Source organism: Leptonychotes weddellii, chromosome 13 (genome assembly GCF_054177405.1).
Source record: "Leptonychotes weddellii isolate Sample4059 chromosome 13, ASM5417740v2, whole genome shotgun sequence".
Taxonomy (NCBI): Eukaryota; Metazoa; Chordata; class Mammalia; order Carnivora; family Phocidae; genus Leptonychotes; species Leptonychotes weddellii.
In genome coordinates this window covers 73,202,002-73,223,260 of record NC_138381.1, presented here as the reverse complement: position 1 = coordinate 73,223,260, position 21,259 = coordinate 73,202,002, and the positions used below count along the sequence as shown (strand labels likewise).

General features: G+C 42.1%; 1 protein-coding gene across 6 annotated transcripts in view; it reads right to left on the bottom strand.

Moving 5' to 3' along the window:
• Positions 1–21,259, bottom strand: part of HECTD4 (HECT domain E3 ubiquitin protein ligase 4) — a 181,973-nt gene that overhangs the window by 104,338 nt on the left and 56,376 nt on the right. For all 6 annotated transcript variants that reach the window (XM_081802187.1, XM_081802188.1, XM_081802189.1 and 3 more), the window contains exons 5-8: positions 19,788–19,896; positions 18,980–19,118; positions 15,971–16,141; positions 1,473–1,665 (exon numbers count right to left, since the gene is read on the bottom strand). In XM_081802187.1, coding sequence (XP_081658313.1) covers positions 1,473–1,665; positions 15,971–16,141; positions 18,980–19,118; positions 19,788–19,896 — 612 coding nt within the window. The remainder of the gene's footprint in view (positions 1–1,472; positions 1,666–15,970; positions 16,142–18,979; positions 19,119–19,787; positions 19,897–21,259) is intronic.

The following is a 21,259-nucleotide window of genomic DNA, read 5'->3' as shown; positions in this document are numbered from 1 at the left end:
AATGGTTCTTAACCTTTTTTTGGTCATAGGTGGCCTTGAAAGTTTGGTGAAAATCAGGATGGATACACTTAAGATGTATAAAGCTTTGGGGAGTATGTTCATGAGCCTCTTAAGGGTTTATCTCAGTTGAGAACTCTTGCTTCAAAGGACAGAACAGCATGTTTGGTAGGCTACCTTTTATTTTAAAAAGAAGGAAAATAAGAACACATAAATTTGTCTTTAATTGTGTTTGCATAAAGAAATTCTGTAAGGTTAAATAAAAACTAATAAATATAATTACCTATAGGAGGCAGTGTGGGGGCAAAATGAATAATATGCCAGGATGTGAGAGTACTTTTTTACATTGTTTCTACTTTCAAACTCTGTAAATGCATTATCTATTTTAAAATATTAAAGTGCAAATACTAAATGATAAATTCTAGAAAAAGCAACCTCCGTTGTGGAAGGTTTGCCTCTCATTTGCTTGGCCAAGATTGTATTTAGTGAAGACAATGCTAAACGTGAATTTTTTACATTTATGAAGCATATGCTAAACATGAAATCAATTTACATTAACAATAATGATACGGTATTTACAGTTAAAGACAGAGCTGTTTTGAATTATTATAGATTCATGCCAGTTCATGTCTATAGCCAACATGTATTGGCTTGGAATTTAAAAAAAAAAAAAAAAAAAGGATGACCAGAAGGAGAGAAAAAGGTGAACTATGTATAAAGGCACGTGCTTTGTATGGCACACCATATAAGCACTCAATAAAAAGTACTGCCTGAGGGGCACCTGCCTGGCTCAGTTAGAGGAGCACGCGCTCTTGGTCTTGGAGTTGTGCGTTCAAGCCCCACCTTGGGTGTAGAGATTACTAAAGATAAATAAACTTAAAAAAAAAAAGTGCTGCCCAAATTCCAGAGGCAGGTCTCACTAACCACAAACTGAATGTATCAAGCCATGAACAGACATGGAGGAAACTTAAATGCAGATTACTAAGTGAGAGAAGCCAATCTTTTCAGGCTACAAATGATTCCCAACTATAGGGCATTCTGGAAGAGGCAACACTAGGAGGACAATAAAAAGATCAGTGGTGGCCAGGGATTAGGGGAAGGAGGGATAAATAGCTAGAGCACGAAGGATTTCTAGGGCAGTAAAACTACTCTGTACGATACCATAATGGTGAAGACCTGTCATCATGTATCTGTCCAAACCCACAGAACGCACACCACCAACAGTAAACTCTGGACTTCGGGTGATAATGTTATGGCATTGTAGGTTCACCAGTTGCAACAAATGTACCACCTCTGGATAATGGGGAGGGCTGTGCATGCGTCGGGGGCAGGAGGTTTATGAGAAATTTCTCTACCTTCCTCTCAATTTTGCTATGAACCTAAAACTGCTCCAAAAAAGAAAGTCTTAAAAAATACATATGTAGCCGAACGGAGTACACAAGGTAAACCGACAGAGTGAGCGAAGGGCAGCATACCTGCTTGGTCCTCTTTCAGGGCGTTGGAGATGGTAGAGCCAGTCAGGGCGGCCAGCGTGGCGGACGGGGAAGCTCTGTAGCGGGAAAGTCTGCTCAGAAGCATCTCATTAATGCTTTTTGCAGATTCGCCCTCTTTTCTCATTAGAATTGTGCGTTCCTGAAGTGGATTGGCTACAAATACACCATTTTCAACCTAGCATTTAAAGAAAAACAGGTCGGCCTTCAGTGATACTGGTTTCTACCAAGTCAGCAGATTTCTAGTCAAAAATTATATCACTGTGATCTGGTTGCTTAAAAGCATTTCCAAAAATTGCACCTGAGTAGATGTACACCTCAAAACTTAAGTGTTCTACAGAAACTACTGAGAACAAAAGAAAGGCAAGTTTGAGCTTTCATTTTTCCTAACAGCATAGATTCTAAAAGCAGCGAGCCAAGTTTTATTTTTTATTTTTTAATTTTTGTTTCTTTTAGCGAGCCAAGTTTAATAGGTTCTACAAAAGGTTGTTGATTAAAATTCCTTATATTGAATTCCACAGGCAGCTCTCACTAATCACAAGCTTCTGACAGGTACAAGTAAGATGAGAGGAAAACAAATCAATCCGTTTTTGACTTACTATTAAGTACAACTAGGAAGATGTCGTCTTCTTGAAATATAATTAGTAGCTAAAATCCAAATTCTGTATTGACAGCAGTTAACATTAGCCCCAGCAGCTTGGGCACTGGAACAGCAATCCTAGAGAAAGGCAGACTTTGTCTGCTAAAAATACATGCCAACATCAGCTGGATCCTTGCTGGTGCTCGGCAGTTCTTCCTTCAACACTTGATTCCCCAGCAGAATCTCTGCAGTGGGGATTCCAAAATTCCTTCAATTTCGAGCTTGACTTTAAGCAGAGCACCTAGCGGGTCTTTCTTGCTAAAAAGATCCAGACCTCTTACTGGAAGCTGCTCCCACTCCTCTCTCCTCCAACTCAAGTATCTTTGTGTTCAGCCTCATTTATCCTTCCTTTCCTCTTAATTCAGAGGAAGAAATGCATTTACGTCCTGCAGTTTAAGGTTAACTCTTCCGCTTCTGCCTCCTAACTGCTCCCTTAATTAACTCCTTTCTGCCCCGTTACCGTCAGTCTCCCTTATGTTTTCCTTCTTGCTGGTTTCAAGTATACACAGACCTTCAACAAGACCTTGGTGGCCCAAGGAAGCACCCTCCCTTTTCTCCACTTCCATTTGCTGGCGAAAGGCCTCAAATTACGTCTCATGCAGCTTCTGCATCTCCCTGCCCCCTCCTAGACCCAAGCTCCTGGACTGGCTAGAGCCTCAGAAACTGGTGCCACCAGCAAAGGCAAGTGGGACTGGCCTGCTGCTGTGAGGTACAGAGACAAGAGGGAATATGAGTGCAGAGAGGCAAGGCTTAACAGAAGCAAATAAAAAGCAAAGGAGTCCAATGTGAAAGGTTGGTCACAGAGAAGAAGAAAAAGCAAGCAAATTCAGAAGCACAGCCAGGAAAGGTCCCAGAGAGGGCTGCACATAGTTGGGGAGACTTTTATGACGCATTCACAAGTGATACGAGAAAGGATTTCTTGGGGAGCCCAAAAATGCTATTTCTATTTCCTTGCCCCTATTTCTTCCCCCGTTAGAGGCACTTAACTCCACCCCCTCTAACAAGTGGACATCCTTGATGGTCTACGCATAACCTGAAACCAAAACCATCTACCTCTTCCTTATCTTCCACATGGGCTCTGCCATGGTTGCCAGCCTTCTTGGGGTTCTCTTTCCTCAGTTTGGTAGAACACAATCCTGGTTTATGTCTTTTTAATACGAACCCTTACTTCCGTGTAAGGTACTCTGCTAGAGAGCAGAACCAACACAGTCCCTGTCTTCCTTGCTCTCATATTTTTTGGTTCCACATCTCCACTTACTTAAGCAGAAGCTTGCCTAAGATTAGACCCAGCCTCTGGTGTCTAAGACCTCTGCCTGGAACAATCTGTCCGTAGATCTTCCCATGGCTGGCTCTTTCCGATCATTCAGGTCTCAGGTAGAATATCACCTTCTCAAAGAGACCTTCCTGATTACCAATCTAAAGAAGAATCTCCTCCACCCCTCCCCAAGCCAGAGTACATCACCCTGTTCTGTTACCCACACTGCGCTTACTGTTCTCTCAAGTTATCTTATTCATTAATTCATTTACTGTTTGCTCTTCTACCTCCCCCACCCGGAAGGAATGCCAGCTCCCCGAGAACAGGGACTCTGCCTGCCTCATTCACCATAACATCCTCAGCACTCAGGACAGCAATAAATACTTGATGCCTTGCTGAATAAACAAACCAGCGTCCTCACTTAAATCTAATCCCACCTCTTCATGGTGTGACTCCCACGTTCCTATAAACAGACCCATCCTTGCTACTGAGATCCAGTCCCACCCTCTCTGACTGCCTCCCACTCCCCGGCATTTCCTCTCGAATAGCCTACTATCGCCTAAAATGTAACACATCCACATCGTTCTCCCCCCCCACCCTCAGGCTAGAGCAACCTTTACCAAGCATAGCTCTATTTATGTCCCACAACTCAAGGAAGAACCCTTCAAAGCCATCCAAGATAAAAATCAAACACTCTAAGCTCAGCATTCAAAGCATTACCCAATCCAGCCCCATGAGAACAATCAATGGAGACCTTAAAAAAAACTATGCCATTGTGTTCAAGTACTGTGAAAACACCAAGCAGCTGATACAGCACGGGGCGGGGGCGGGGGGGAAGCTAAGAGGGCTGCGGTTTGGTGCACAGAGTGGTAAATCTGGGAACCTCTACTTGGCAGAGAAGCTCTTCAGGATGGAAAAGCGACTGATCTAGAAAGGAGGGAAAGAGCCTAAGAGGAGTAAGCAGCAGCGAGTTAGTAGTGCCAAGAAGCTTCCCTCCTGGCTGCCTCCCGGCACAGGACACCATCATCTTAAGCCTGAGCACTGAACCAGCCTGTTAACTGGTCTCCCGTTTCTACCCTGACAGCCTCATGCTCTCTTCTCTACACACCAGCCAATGATCATTCACTAACATAAACAAAACCATGTCCCTCTGGTCTCAGAACCCTGCAGTGGCTTTCCAAGACACTTAAACCCAAACTACTGTTAAGGCCCACACGGTCCATCCTCCATGGACTTCCCAGCCTCACCGGCTTCTGTTCACCCCTTCTCACTATGTGTTAGGCCGCGCTGGCCTTCTGTCACACCTCCAAAATGCCAAGCTTCCTCCTAACTCCAGGCCTTGTGACTTGCTGTTCCCTCTTCCTGGATTAAACAACTATTCCAGTTTGCCCAGGCCTGTCCTGGTTGTAGCACCAAGAGTCCCATGACCGGAGAAATCTCAGCCCCAGGTAAACTGGGATGGTTGGTCACCCTATCCGTCAGGATGGATGGCTGCTTATCATTCAGGTCTCAGCTCCAATGTCCTTCCTTAGAAAGACCGGATCTGCCGGGTGAACTAAAGTAGCTCCCCACCTCCGCCCCACTCACCATCACATCATCCTGTTTTATTTTCTGGCCTCTTTTATTTATCACTAGCTGAAATGGTTTTGTTCTTACTAACTCCCTACCCTAATGTGAGCTCCTTTAAAACAAAGGCCTGTTACCCTGCTACCCAGACAAAGAGACGTAGTAGGTACTGGATTAATACCGATGAATGGAGGGCATCTCAGTCATCCAGATCATAATTTAAAGGAAATAATAAACCTGTGGTGAAAAGAGAAGGGACATAGAGTGCCCATTACTATGCTGACCATATGTTTAAGAAGGGACATAAAGAGGACAAAATAGCAATAAGATGATCACTGAATCTATCTAAAGAATAGCAGTTTATAGAGAGTATGTATAGGCAGGAAGACCTCAGAACAAAACAGAAGATGTAAAAACTATGCACTGAAAATGTAAAAAAGGAGTTATAGAAGATTCCGTTATACTGCAGTCTTAAAGGCCAGAGTCTAAGTGTCTTAAAATTTCAAAAGCCTGTGACTCCAAGTGGCAGGCTATCACACTGGTGGCCCCAGGGAATGATGCATCCTGGAGTCATGCCCTCGTTTAGTTCCCTCGCACACGGACTCTGGCCTTGGCCATCAGAAAGCATGATGCAGGCAGAGCCTTGAGGAGCACTTGTGCTCTTGAAAAGCCAGAGAATGAGAGGCGGTCTTGACTATTACAGCCCCAATCAAGCTCCAAGCTGAATGAAGCTGCAGGGGTGACCTCAGCTTCACCACACAGAGAAGAACTGCCACACCAACCTCTGAGTCATTACTGCTTGGAGTCCCTTAGTTTTGAGATTGTTTGTTGAGAAGATAACTGAAATACCCCCAGAGTCAGAGATGGTTTCATATTAATAGTCAGACAGGGTATTCTCTACATTCCCTTTACGTTGTACTCCTAATTATATGCCTAAAGTCGACCTTATATAATGATTACTTCTCTACTCCATTCTGAGTTAATCAGAAATCATTTGCAGAGACCAGCACAGCCAGTTAGATCCTGCTCTGATTACCTATTCATTTTAGCCAGCCTTCAATCCTTTAGTTTTCCCTCAATCCTAAGTACCAATACACCTATTTTGTAGATCAAACTCAGCTGATTTTTCATAAGAAATGACAACGGAAGAAGCTGATGGTATTTGAGGTGCCAAAAACAGTTTTTTAATATTTAATTTCTGGGGGGAGCGTGGGTGGCTCAGTCGGTCAAGTGCCCAACTCTTGATTTCAGCTCAGTCACGTAGGGTTGTGAGATCAAGTCCCATGTGGGGCTCCGTGCTGGGCATGGACTCTGCTTGAGATTCTCACTCTCCCTCCCCTCAACCCTGCACTCACGCTTTCTCAAAAAATATATATGTTTAATTTCTTTCCTGATTATAAAACTAACATATGGTCTCTTCTATAGCTATTTAGTCTCTTTAAGAATCTTTAAATCTTGCTTTATTCTTGACCCAAAAGCTGCCATGAACTATTAAAACCAGATCCTGCTTAAAACGCTCTAAGAGCTCCCCATGTCCCCTGGAATAAAATCCAAATACCTTGCAAGGCCCTACATGAAATGGCCCCAGCTACCTATCTGACCTTACCCATCACCACCACTACTCATTTGCATGAGGTACACAATGTGTATAACGTGTGACTCTTGACCTCGGGGTTGTGAGTGCAAGCCCCACATGGTCACAGAGTTGTTGTTGTTGTTTTTTTTTTTAAAAGGGAGGCAGTGGCTGGCTGGCTCAGTTGGTAGGGCATGCGACTTTTGATCTCGCGGTCTTGAGTTCAAGGCCCATGCTGGCACAGAGCTTACTTTTAAAAAAAGGTATAACAAATTACCATTTGTGTAAAAACAGAAAAGGAAAAAAATGTACATGTGTATTTGTACATGTTCATTTTAGGAAGAATACAGAAGAAAGTGTTAACATTATTTGCCCCTGGGAGGGAAGAAAATGAATTAGGAGGCAGGTAGGTGAGACTTTTGTAGCATTTGAATTTTTATAACTATGTAAATAGATTATTAAAAAGTATTCAAGGGGCGCCTGGGTGGCTCAGTCGTTAAGCGTCTGCCTTCGGCTCAGGGCATGATCCCGGGGTCCTGGGATCGAGCCCCGCATCGGGCTCCCTGCTCGGCGGGAAGCCTGCTTCTCCCTCTCCCACTCCCCCTGCTTGTGTTCCTGCTCTTGCTATCTCTCTCTCTGTGTCAATTAAATAAATAAAATCTTTAAAAAAAAAAAAAAGTATTCAAAACAATGTAACCATCACTAAATTTGGAGAGAAATTTATCAGTACTTCCAAGTATCTGGGTGAAACCATAATTCATAGTAAACCTAATTCCTTCCAATAAATATCATTAGCCACATCTAAGTAGCAAATATTTATATTTAGAAACCAAAATTTTTCATGAATCAGAAAAGTAAAGAATTTTAGTATTCAGCCTTTTAAAAAAGGAAACCCTGCCATTTGGGACAACATGGTTGGGCCCTGGGCGCCTGGGTGGCTCAGCTGGTTAAGCGACTGCCTTCAGCTCAGGTCATGATCCCAGGGTCCTGGGATCGAGCCCCGCGTCAGGCTCCCTGCTCGGCCAGAAGCCTGCTTCTCCCTCTCCCACTCCCCCTGCTTGTGTTCCCTCTCACGCTGTCTCTCACTCTCTGTCAATAAATAAATGAATAAAATCTTTAAAAAACAAAACATACATGGATGAGCCTTGAGAGTATTATACTAAGTGAATAAATCAGACTGAGAAAGACAAATACTGTATGATCTCACTTTGGAAAATAAAAAAAGTCAAACTCACAGAAACAGAAAAAACTGTGGTTGCAAGGGGCTGTGAGATTAGAGAGATGGGAGATGTTGGTCAAAGAGTACAAACTCTCAGTTAGAAAATGAGTAAGCTCTGGGGATCTAATGTCTAGCATGGTGACTATAGCTAATCCCAATGTGTACTTAAAAGGTACTAAGAGCATATCTTAAATGTTATCATACACGCAGACACGAATGTGGTAAACATAGGTGATAGATATTAATGAAATTGATTATGGCAATCATTTCACAATATACACATACGTCCAATCATCACCTTAAAAACTTATTTGTCAGTAATACTTCAGTAAAGCTGGGGGAGTGGAGAATTTCAGGGATAGAACCCTTTGAATCATCTATTTGAAAGCCCTCATCTTATAGATAAGGTTTTTTGTCTGGTTTGGCCAGGGCAGTTCATCAGAGGGCTATGGCTAAGACCTGTAATTTGTCAATTTTGAAGATGACTTTATTATCTGTTCAATAATTTAAAATTTTAAAAACAGGGCGCCTAGGTGGCTCAGTCATTAAGCAACTGCCTTCGGCTCAGGTCATGATCCCAGGGTGCTGGGATCAAGCCCCACATCAGGCTCTCTGCTCAGCAGGAAGCCTGCTTCTCCCTCTCCCCCTGCTTGTGTTCCCTCTCTCGCTGTCTCTCTGTCAAATAAAATCTTTAAAAAATTTTTTAAAATAAGATAAATTTTAAAAACAAAGTTAAAAATACTTCAACATCCCCACAGTCTACTCCACTACCTCCCTCTCCTTTCTCTCCTTTTGTTCATGACAAACCTCTGGAGAGAACTGCTCTTCTTCTCACCTTACCCTCTTCACCACACTCGACCAACTTCACCTTCCTGCACCCCTCCCAGTCCCCACAACTGCTCTTGCTAAGGCTACTACCCATGCCTCCATATTCTCCATTCAACAACCTCTTCCAGCTTCAGTCTTGACTTCTCAACAGAATTCAGTGCTATTAACCAAGTTCTCCTTTTTATAAAAATTTACTTGAGGGGCACCTGGCTGGCTCAGTCGGTGGAGCATGCGACTCTTTTTTTTGTTTTTTAAGATTTTTTTATTTGTCAGAGAGAGAGAGAGCACAAGCAGGGTGAGCAGCAGCAGGAGAGGGAGAAACAGACTCCCAACTCAGCAGGGAGCCCAATGCGGGACTCGATCCCAGGACCCTGAGATCATTACCTGAGCCGAAAGCAGACGCTTAACCAACTGAGCCACCCAGGCATCCCTGGGGCATGTGACTTTTGATCTTAGGGTCAGGGATTCAAGCCCCACACTGACATAAAGATTACTAAAAATTTACTTAAAATTTTTAAGCCCATTTTTACACTTTTAAAACAAAAACATGATGGAAAGCAAGCCTTGCTACAGGCAACTTTTTTTTTTTTATTTTTAAGATTTTGAGAGAGAGAGCATGAACAGGGAAGAGGCAGAGGGAGAAGGAGAGTGGGGAAACCGACATGGGACTCAATCCCAGGACCCCCAGGATCATGACCGATGGGGAAGTCAGATGTTTAACCAACTGAGCCACCCAGGTGCCCTGAGGCAACCAATTTCTGATGCTTCCATTTATCCAACGAATATTTTGTAAATATCTACCGTGTGCCAACCATTATTCCAGGTGCTGGGGACACAACAGTCAACAAAAGAGACCCAAATCCCTGTCCTCCTGGAGCTGACAGTCTAGGCCAAGCAGACAGTCAACAGATAAGCAAATAAATGGATAGTAATGAGTTATAAAGAAAAATAAAGCAGGGTAAAAGGGATGGGATTTAATTTCATGTCAATTTCATAACTTCTATTTTATTTAGAGAGAGCAAGTGCATGCATGAGTGAGTGTGAGAGCGCGGGGTGGGGGGGAGAAATCAAGGGGTGGGGGGGGAAGGGCAGAGGGAAAAGGGGAGAAGATCTCAGGCAGACTCAGCACTCTGCATGCAGAGTCTAGCGTGGGGCTTGATCTCATGACCCAGAGATCATGACCTGAGCTAAAATCATGAATCACTTAACCAACTGAGCCACCCAGGTGCCCCACATATAAAATGTTTTCTATAGAATGGTAAGAAAGGTCTTTTTAATAAGGTCCTTATTGGAGCAGAGACCTAAAAAAAGTGAAAACAAGTCACACGGTTATCTGGGAGAGTTCAGCCCAGCACGACAGCCCCAAGGTGTGTCTGCAGGTGAGCAAGGAGGCCGGCTGTGGCTAGAGCAGTGTGTGAGACGGAGAGCTGCAGGTGCAGACTATAGTAGGTGAAGAGGGGGCCCACCTTGGAGGTGGAGCAGGGAGCATTTGCTGACTAGACACAGAATTTGGGAGGGGAAAAAAGGATTCAAGAGTAACACTAAAGGTCTTGAGCACCTGTGTGGCTCAGCTGGTTAAGCATCTGACTTTGGCCCAGGTCATGACCCTGGGGGTCCTGGGATTGAGTCCCACGGTCAGTCAGTTGGACTCTGTGCTCACCAGGGAATCTGCTTTTCCCTCTGCCCCTCCCCGCACTCTTGCTCTCTCAAATAAAATCTTTAAAAAATAAAAATAAAATAACACTAAAGGTCTCTGGCCAGCACTAGAAGGACACAGACGCCATCAACTGAGAAGGGACAGCTTCCAGGAAGAGAAGCTCTGGGGTAAAATCAAGAGTATGGCTGGGGGCACATTTAGCTTATAGTGATGATGAGACTTCCAACTGGAAAAGTCTCATATCCTGTGCACACACAAATCACACCCACATCGATATGCAGTCAGAGCTCTGGGGACAGGTTCTGGCTGAGCAGATTTGAGCACCATCAGTACCCTGAGGTGTTTAAAGCTACATGACAGTAGGAGACCAGCCAGGGAGTAAGAGCAGACAGTGACGGAAGGCATCCTGGAAAAAGGTCCGGAAGCACGTAATTGTTGAGAGGTAGGGAAGATGGGCCTGAGCAGGAACAACCAGTGGCAGAAGTCCTATGGAGGGCCCACAAGCCAAGTGAAACAGTTTCAAAATGGGGGCATGATAAACCACATTAAATACTGCTAAAAGGTCAAGTAAAAAGACAAGGAAGTTGACCTTGAACTCAGTAAGGTGTAAGTCCCTGGCAGACATGAAGAGCTAGCTGTTCTGGTGGCGAGGGGTGAGGATACAAGACTGACTGGAGCAGGCTCAAGACAGAATGGAAGGAAAGGACATAAAAACAGTAAGAATAAACTCTTTCAAAAGTAGTGCTATAAAGGGAAGCCAAAGATAGGAGAGTGGAGGTGGGTATGGGTCAGGGGAGTTGTTGTTTTTCTTTCCCTGTAGGACAGGATCTCCTCTAATCGGTTATCTGGGAGAGGTCAGCCCAGTGTCATTCACCAGCATGCGGTGGTGAATGAACTGTTGAAAGGAAAGCTGTTAATGGAGGAGGACAACTGCAGAAAGAACCGCCACCCTACCCCAACTTTTATTACACAACAGGTAGTGAATACAGTATTCTGAACCTAGCTTTTTGTACTAAATGTAACTCGGCAATTAATCTATTTGGTCTATGCAGATCTGCCTCATACTTTTTAATGGCTGTACAGTGTTCCATTCCACAGACGTACCAGAAGCAATAAGCCAGAGATCTGTGTTTAGCTTCCCAAGTCAGCATTTTAGAAGCTGCTAAACTAGTGGCTAGTGATGCTTAATTTATTTGATGAAAAATTTCAAACATACAAAAATAGAGAATAGTCTAATGAACCTCCTTCCAGATTCAACTATAACCCAGATATTGCCACACCAGTTTGACCTATCGCTTTTTTTGCTCAAGCGTTTTAAAGCATATCCCAGGGGGTGCCTGAGTGGCTCAGATGGTTGAGCATCTGCCTTCAGCTCAAGTCATGATCTCCAGATCCTGGGATCGAGCTCCACGTTGGGCTCCTTGCTCAGCGGGGAGGCTGCTTCCCCCTCTGCCTCTGCCTCTCCCCCTGCTTATTATATTCTCTCTCTCTCTCTCTCTCAAATGAATAAAATCTTAAAAAATATATATTTAAAAAAAAATTTTTAAAGCAGATCTGACATGTAATTTCACTTCTGAATACTTCACTACACATCTCTAAAAATGTGGACATTCTTATAGAACCACAACTCACATACTTTAAAAAGAAATTAAAAATAATCCCTTGGGGGCGCCTGGGTGGCTCAGTTGCTTAAGCAACTGCCTTCGGCTCAGGTCATGATCCTGGAGTCCCGGGATCGAGTTCCGCATCGGGCTCCCTGCTCGGCGGGGAGTCTGCTTCTCCCTCTGACCCTTCCCCCTCTCATGCTCTCTCTCTCAAATAAATAAAATCTTAATAAATAAAAATAATCCCTAAATAAAATCTTAAAAAAAAAAAATAATCCCTTAGTTTCATTTAATATTCATTTTATATTCAAATTCCAAACTGTCACTAAAATGTTTAATGATTTGATTCAGACTCCAAAAATGATTCAAAGGTGGTTCTTGTAATCTAACGCAGGTTCCTTCAGCCCCAACTTTTCATTTCATGCCGCTGATAGAGGCTATTTTAGTTGTTCTATTTCCTCCAGGGCAGGTATGGGCTTTTGATTGTATGACTGTATGTCTAAAAATATCTTTGTTGTCTTTACACTTGATGGACCCTTCGGATGACTAACTTCTGGGCAGGAAATCAGTTTCCCTCAGAATTTTGACAGCACTACTCTGTTTGTGTATCCATTAATGCTACTGAATAGGATGGGGCTTTCCTTATTCCTCGTTTGTAAAGGATTTTATCTCTAGAAGCTTCAGAACCTTCTCTTTACTCCTGATCATCTGAAATTTCAGGATGATGTGCCACCGTGTGGGCATTTTTCGTTCACTGTGTCAGATACCAGTTAATCTAGACACCAGGGTCCTTTAGTCTGATGTTTCTCTTATATTCTTGCTTTGATCATGCCGTCCTCTTTGTTTTCTGTTCTCTTTTTGGAAATCCTATTACTATGACTTTAGATAGATTGCTCCTTACATTTTTTTTTTTTTTTTATCTCTTCTCTCATATTTACTGTTCTTTATTCTACTCTGTCCTACTTTCTGGGAGATTTCTTATCTTTAACCATTTTTTCAATGTTGACAACCATAGTCTTAATTTCCAGGAGCTCTTGCTCGTTCTCTAATCTTTTCTCATGACCTCCTGGGTTGTTGTATGAATGCAAGATCTTCTCAGAGCTCACATAGTTAGTGCTTACAAAGTTTTATTCTACTGCTATTGGCTGTTTTTCTGATTTTTAATTTCCATATTGGAGGATTTCCTCATTGGTCTAGAGATCCTTGGTTGTCTTTTTTTAAAAAAATTTTTTAATATGGTACTTTTTAAATGTATACAAAAGAATAATAACGAGCTCCCCCATGCACCCATCACCTGGCTTCAATAATTAAAAAAATGTTGGCAAAATACTTATAATCTATTCCTCCTTCCCTCCGCACATACCTCTCCAAAGTTTGGGGTTTTGTTGGGTTGGGGTTTTTTGTTTTGTTTCTGGGTTGTGGGTCTTTTTGTTTTCTATTGCTTTGTTTTTTGGTATCTGCTCTTTTTTTAAACAGTTCAGCACTAATCAGGAATGCTGTGCACATGGTTGAGGCTTGCTTACCGAAAGACCTCACTTCTTGTGGGTGATTCACTAGGGCAGCAAGCCTTTTACTTAAATGAACCCCAATGTCCATACACAGAAATCTTTTTTCCAGAGTCCTTCAGTTTCTTCAGAAAATAAAGTCCAGTCTTTCACCCAGGCAGCCAGTATCTGAGTACAAATGTGTACATCAGCAAAGGGGAGGACAGTTCTATTAGTAACTTTCAGCCTCTACGCCTCTCACCATGGCTCTACACCACACCTCATGCCTCCAATTCCCAAGACTCTCTAAGGTTGGTAGGGGTGACTCATCTCTCTTCCTCTTGGTCTTCCCCTAAACATACATGCACTTCAAGTCTAGGCTTGCCCCACACTGAGAGACAGGAAGGGACACTATCTCCATCTCCTAAAGAAGAGGAATAAGAGATGCAGCCTAGAGCTGAGGAACAAGAAATACAGGTTTCACTGCAAGTTACAAAGATAACCAAAAGAGGAATTAAAATTAATAAAATAAATGCATTATGAGGAAGAAAAGAGTAGGAATTAGACCAAATCCTCGTCTTTCGCAAGGAGAAAAATAACACGAAATATACGGAGTATAAATCAAAAAACAGCAATATAAGTTTTTTGATTAGAGAAATGAAGGAAACCACCAGAATAAGGAAAAGTGGAAACCATGAAAGTGAGCGCCTACAAGAAGCAGCCAGCGACCAGGGTGAGGGGCTCTCACTTTTCATGAGGAGCCTGGATGTGCTACCTGAAGCTTTGGTCCATGTTCATGTATTTCTTTGATAGTTTTTTCTTTTAACCTAACAAGCATATCAGAGAAAGGGAAATTTCTTTAATGTTTTCCCATTATACTTAGGATAAAGACCTAGATCATTTAGCCAGCTGGGAAGTCTGTTAAAAACAACAACAACAAGCTTTTCTGACAATTATGAACACATGTTCAAGTAGTACAATCTCCAGCAGACCAATTCAAAGACTCACTGTGGCTGGAACAGCTTATAAAAAAGACGATTAAACTGAGAAACTAGATAGAAAAAGAAGAGAATGTACTTTATGATATTAGACTCCTGATTGATAGTTAACCGGCGGATAGGTGACAGGTTTCCCAGAAGAAGTTTAAATACTACCAAAATTTATTCAAAAATTACTTCAGTGGGTTTTTTCCCCAGGATTATGAATTTCTTCCCAGAAGGAGGCTATAAATTACATCATTAAAAAATGTTTTGTCACAGATTGGCTTGGGGCAATTTTTTTCTTTTACAGGTCTCCCAACAATGGAAATGTTCTAGATCTTTGATGTTTAATACAGAAGCCAGTCACATGTGGCTACTGAGCACTTGAAGCATGGCTAATGTGAGTGAGCAACTGAAGTTTTAATTTTATTTAATTCTAATTTAAATTTAAGTAGCCACATGTGGCTACGGGCTACCACAGTAGACAAGTGCAATTCCAGACTCCATGGCTCCTACTCTCTTCTTACACTAAGCTCTCTCCTCTGTATTCCAGCCACTCTGGCCCACTGTCATTTCCTAAACACACATGCTTACTCTTGCCACAGGGCCTTTGCACCTGTGGTCTCTTCTTCCTAGAATGTTCTACTCTCCCCATTCCCCAACTTCTTCATCTGGTTAACTACGACTTCTCCTTCACTACCTAAAATCATCTTATCTGCTTATTTGCTCACTTCTTTATGGTTAAATTTTTGTCACTCCACCACTACCCACTCCAACCCACCCAAAAGGCAGAATACAAGCTCCATTAGAGCAAGGTTCCTGCTCACCTTGCCCATCATTGTATTCCCACCACCTAAAGACAACACTGCCTGACTCACAGTAGACAGCTAGTATCTACTGAATGAATGCCTTCTCATGATTTTAATTGTCCTCACTCTCAGAGACTCCCGATATCTACTATAGTTCCAATCTTGCCATTGCAATTTAGTTCCAAGTTTCCAACAAGCCCCATGAGCACTTCTACTTAAAAATTCCACTGTCGGGGCGCCTGGGTGGCTCAGATGGTTAAGCGTCTGCCTTCGGCTCAGTTCATGATCCCAGGGTCCTGGGATCGAGTCCCGCATTGGGCTCCCTGCTAGGCGGGGCGGCCTGCTTCTCCCTCTGCCTCTCTCTCTCTCTCTCATGAATAAATAAATAAAATATTAAAAAAAAAAAATTCCACTGTCTAGGGGCGCCTGGGTGGCTCAGTCGTTAGTGGCTGCCTTCGGCTCAGGTCATGATCCCAGGGTCCTGGGATCAAGCCCCGCATTGGGCTCCCTGCTCGGCGGGAAGCCTGCTTCTCCCTCTCCCACTCCCCCTGCTTATGTTCCCTCTCTCGTGGTCTCTGTCAAATAAATAAATAAAATCTTTAAAAAAAAAAAATTCCACTGTCTACACATTAACTATTACTATCTGCACTCTGTTGCCAGATTAACCTTCAGAAAGCTTGGCTTTATCTGTGTCATACAACTCCAAACAAAGAAACCTTCAAAGAAATCCAAAAGAAAAGCCAATTTTGAGGCAAGAGTGGACACACTGTACATATTCCAACTTTCTTGGGTCCTTTGTAAACCAATACAAAAAGAAAGCAAATGGAAATTTCTCTGCCAAGATACAGAATGAGAAAGTGAATCTTACCACAAGTTCAAAAATGTCCATGAAGACAGAATGTCCCTTAGGTGTTTTCTCATTCAGACTGGCAGGAGACCAGATCCAATAGAAGTAAGTACCATCTGAAGAAAGGTGCACAGTGCTCATGGTGCTGCCAACAGGGAGATGATTGGCTGGCATTGGCACCATCTGGCACACCTGGACATGAAAGGGAAGAAAACATCATTAGGGTGACATACAATTTCTGGTTAATTCTATCAGTTCATCACTAATGCTATTAAGTCCAAGATCAGAATCCAATAGGCTTCCTGGTCAAAATAAAACTGCTATCTCTAAGAGATGAAAATTACATGACAGAAATATAAAAATTCATTCAATGGGGGGCGCCTGGGTGGCTCAGATGGTTAAGTCTCTGCCTTCAGCTCAGGTCATGATCCCAGGGTCCTGGGATCGAGTCCCGCATCAGGCTCCCCGCTCCGCAGGAAGCCTGCTTCTCCCTCTCCCACCCCCTCTGCTTGTGTTCCCTCTTTCGCTGTGTCTCTCTCTGTCAAATAAATAAATAAAATCTTTAAAAAAAAAGAAAAAAAAAATTCATTCAATGGGCCGTGTGACAGATAAAAGAAGCTAAAAATATCCGAATCTGCTAAGCAGGTGTGTTTTATCAAATATTAAAGACAAAGCTTTAGAGAAATAGTACTTGCTGAAATGTCCTAAGTTTTCCTTATTCCTCTGAAAAAGAATTTCAGACTATTAATTATATTTTAAAAAGGACAGGGACTATATCTTATTTACTTTTATATCCCAGCACCTAATTCAGAGTCTAACTCAGTTATTCAATAAATATGGAAGGAAGTGAAAAAGAGGGCAGAAGGAAGAGGGAAGGCAGAGGAGGGAGAGAAGGGGAAGGAGAAAGTAAACAAGTGAAGGCACACGCAAGACCCGAACCCAGCACATGCAGGCTTAGTGAGATGCACCCAGTCCACTGGGAGGAAAACGACAAACACCGATTCTCTGTATCAGACACGAAGGCATGTGTTTCTAATACTAACTATCCTTCAGTTTCAGTATAACGAATGAGCTTTGCAAGATTTCACATTAAATGTGTACTTACATACTCATTTTTTCTGCAAGAGAAAAGCCCTTAAAATGAGAGAAAATGGGGACCCAAAAAACTGCTGACTAGGTTTTTCAAAAATGCTGAGGGTAGGAGAACTGAAAATCCCAAAATAAAAATTAGAGAAGGTCAGATGCCTTTGAGAACAGTAAGAACCACTTTCAGTTACTCCAGCTCTCGAGGGGAGTCACTCATTTTCCTAAGGTTACTTCTGACCCTTGAACTCATTTCATATGAGCTTTTCTCCAGACTTGTTTTATCTATTTCAGAAGTTAAAAAGTAATGTAGTTGCTGTAACCACACTTTGTAACTTGTAGTGCCAGGAAATCTAGAAAGTTGACAGCTACTGATTGGCCTAAGATATCCCCAAGTTGCTCCAATGCACATCACCTACTTAGCGAAAACGTGGTTTTCTTGAACAAAATTGAAGTTTTTGCAATAAAACCGAGGAAATGGACATTGCCTCAAAAAAAAAAAAAAAAAAAAAAAAAAAAAACATGTCCCAAGATTTAACATCTGTCTAATTCCCAGGCTTATAATTCTACTTCAAATAAATATAGGACATATCCTCATCTGTCCGCATTGGCAATGAAAAATGAAGTCAAGGGGCACCTGGGTGGCTCAGTCAGTTAAGCATCTGCCTTCAGTTCAGGTCATGATCCTGGGGTCCTGGGATCGAGCCCCACATCAGACTCCCTGCTCAGTGGAGAACCTGCTTCTCCCTCCCTCTCCCTGCCACTCCCCCTACTTGTACTCTGTCAAATAATAAAATCTTAAAAAAAAAAAAAAAATGAAGTCAATTGGGCATCTATTTGTTAATTTGTTCTTTTTATTCCTCTAACAATTATTAAGCAGCTACTGTGTGCTTTGGAGATATGATAGTGAATAAGACGCAGTCCCTGTTCACCAGGAAAGGCACAGCTGAGTGACAGACAAAAGGAGATGCAGCATTCCACTGAAGTCCTGCCTGGAATTGCTCCCAGGGCATTCACCCCAGATGCGAACTCTAACCAGGCAGTTCACCTTTGGTTGAAAGGCAGGAAGGTGGAATGTAAAAAGCTTGAACTCTAGTGCTGAGAACCATGGGTTCAAGTTCTTATGCTGCCATTATTGTGTGGCCTTGGGCAAGTCCCTTAATGTCGGAGCTACATTCCTTCACTGAACAATAAACACTTGCCAAGTGCTTACAATATGCCTAGCCTCAGCTGCCTTGTCTGTAAGACGAAACTGCTATCGTTCTGTCTCACAGATAGGAGAAGTGTATGTAAATTGCCTAGACCAGGGCCCGGCACAGAGACACTGAAAAAGGACAGTTTCTATTATCAACAACCAAATGCTAGGCTCTGTGCTACATTCTAAGCACACAAAGATAGGTAAGACAGGGTCCAGACTTAAAGGCATGTATGGTAGTGGGGAAGAGACAAGAGCGGGTGACTGCAGTGTAACGCACCAAGTGTTGGCATGAGCGCCAGGTTTGGAAGCACTAGAGAGGAGCTTGGAATCCCTAACACGTAATGATTTTATCCAAACTCATCTCAAGGCTCCCACTGCCACAGAAAGCCTGTTTAGAACAAATCAAGTAAGGAAATGATGCCTTCCCAAAATAGATCTGGCAAAAGAACAAACAAACAAAGACAGCTAGTACATATACACACCATCTTTGACTCTCCAGAATTTTTTTTGATCATAAAAATTTGTCGATGGCCTTAGAAACTCTTAGAGAGCACATTCACACATTCACACACATGTGGGGAAACTCTAAGATATCAGAGAAAACAGAATGCCTAAATGGTGACAATTAAAAGGATTGCCACTATGGCAGAAAACTAGATCAGCGGTGTTCTTAGTCCTTCTGATGAGGTCAGCAACTTCCTCTACTGTCTTCAAAATATAAAAAGACAACATCTTGGTTTTCTTTTTACCTGAAGGGTATTCTGGTCAATGACCTGGAAAAGGGAGTGAGGTTTATTATCAAAAGATACAGGCCGGTGGAGAAGATTACCACTGCCAAAAGCAACCCATCCTGGTTCCAGCTCCTCATTCCGGCAGTACACAAAACCTCTGCAGAGGGAAAAAAAAAAAAAAAAAAAAGTATAGTGGCTGAGTAGACAGGCAGTGTTCGAAACCACACAATGCGCTACAACAAACATTTTCCACCTAATTGTTAAAAATGACTATGCAAAATATCTAAAGGAGAATATACATTAACATTTTGCAACTGAAAACCTACAGCAAATATTAATTTTCCACAACAAATTAGAGAGGAGAAAAAGTTGGGGAAAAGATCTAATTAAATACATATAAGGATCTCAAACTGTGATTTCTTTTGGCAGCAATTCACAGATCTTATATCCCAACCGCAAAGCACTGTTAATCCAATGTGAAATCCAAGTACAAAAAAACTTAACTAGAAAAATGTCCATTCATCAACATGCAGAATTCACTAATATTATAGTAATTCTAATCACAGAGGAATTTCTGGCTAGAAACAATGACCTGAGGGCTACCAAGCTCTTTAAGAGTCAAAACAAAGCCGAAATGCATGAACAGAACAAGTCTACTAATCCGAGAAAACCCGAATTACATGAAGTTGTTCAGACTTATTTAGTTACTAGTCAGTCTTGGGGGTTGGGGTTGGGGGGGATATGCCTCCCAGGTGTCTTCTTCAGAGATTTATATAAGGAAGGAAATGTTCCAGCCAAATCATTCAGCAAGTTCCATGCAACTGACCTGAGAGTACCATGTAATCCAGACCCCAATTTGCTTACTCCTCTTCCAACTGAGTTAGTAGTATACAGGTAAAGACCATCTGCCGTGAGACAGCGCCCCAAGTCAGCATCTGAAATCGTTTTTTCACAAGTAAATTATATACATGCTTTTTCTAGTGAAATTATAAACGTGCTTTTTCTAATGAAAAAGCCATTAGGAGGTGGGGTGAGAGATAATCTCCCACCTCTAAAATAAGTGCTTCAATGTGACTTCCAGGAAAGACGGCTCTAACCCCCAAATCAAACATCCAAAATGCATGTGGGATCAGGAACCAAAATCAGCGAAAGGTCAAACAGGTAATAGCAGGAGAACCTAGTCCTGCCTGCCAAAAGTTTTCTTTTTTGAACAGCAAAAATGTCAAATTTATGCGTTCCTAATTCTAATCTGAAATGACTAGGACTACAGTACTTTCAATAATGATTCTGTAGTTTAAAAGGTGTGAGCTTTTAAGAGTTTGCGGCACTTACTAGTTGCCCTTGGGCCTTTTTGAACTTCAGTTTCTTTGTCCATAAGAGAAGGATAATATGTACATCAAGAGTCGCTGTGATGGTTAAATGAGATAATGCAAGTAAACACCAATTTACTCTCGGCTACAAAACCAAAGCTCCATAAATGGCAAATGAGATTATGTTGAAATACCAATGAAATACATGAACAAACCACATGCTTCTGTGGACTTCCCATCCAGCCACTATGTTTGCCCTTAGCTATATCCTCTGCCAGCTAAAACAAACAGTATCGGTCTACAGAACCATTAAATGGTTTACTAACTTACCTTCTAAAGAATTGGTCTTAAAAAGAGAGCTTATAAAACTTTTGGTATTTTCATAATCATTTCACTGTTTGTCTACTACATGTCATATTAAAGGAAACCCACACCACAGCACTCATTAGTGAGTATGCTGTTAAGAATTCAGTCTACTAATCCAAGACAACTGGAACTTAACTGTTTTCTGAGCAATCAGTTGTGAGTAATCATTTCTAAAATTAATTTCCCTCAAATATTTTAACTTGAAACATATAAATATCCATTCATTCAACCCTCTTTAGATTGAGGCTCTATGCCTTCTGAGAAGTCTGACAAGGGGTGGGAGCAAAAGGGACAGATTAAACAAGATTGGCCCCGAGCTGATACTTGTTGAAGCTGAGTGACGAGTACATAAGGTTGACTTAAAGCATTCTCTCAACTTCCACATCTGTCGAATGTTTCCATATTAAAAATAAGATTACTTTTCCTTCGGCTCAGGTCATGATCCCAGGGTCCTGGGATCGAGTCCCACATCGGGTTCCCTGCTCAGCGGGAAGCCTGCTTCTCCCTCTCCCACTCCTCCTGCTTGTGTTCCCTCTCTCACTGTGTCTCTCTCTGTCAAATAAATAAAATCTTTAAAAAAAAAAAAAATAAGATTACTTTTAAAATTATAAGAAAAATATTC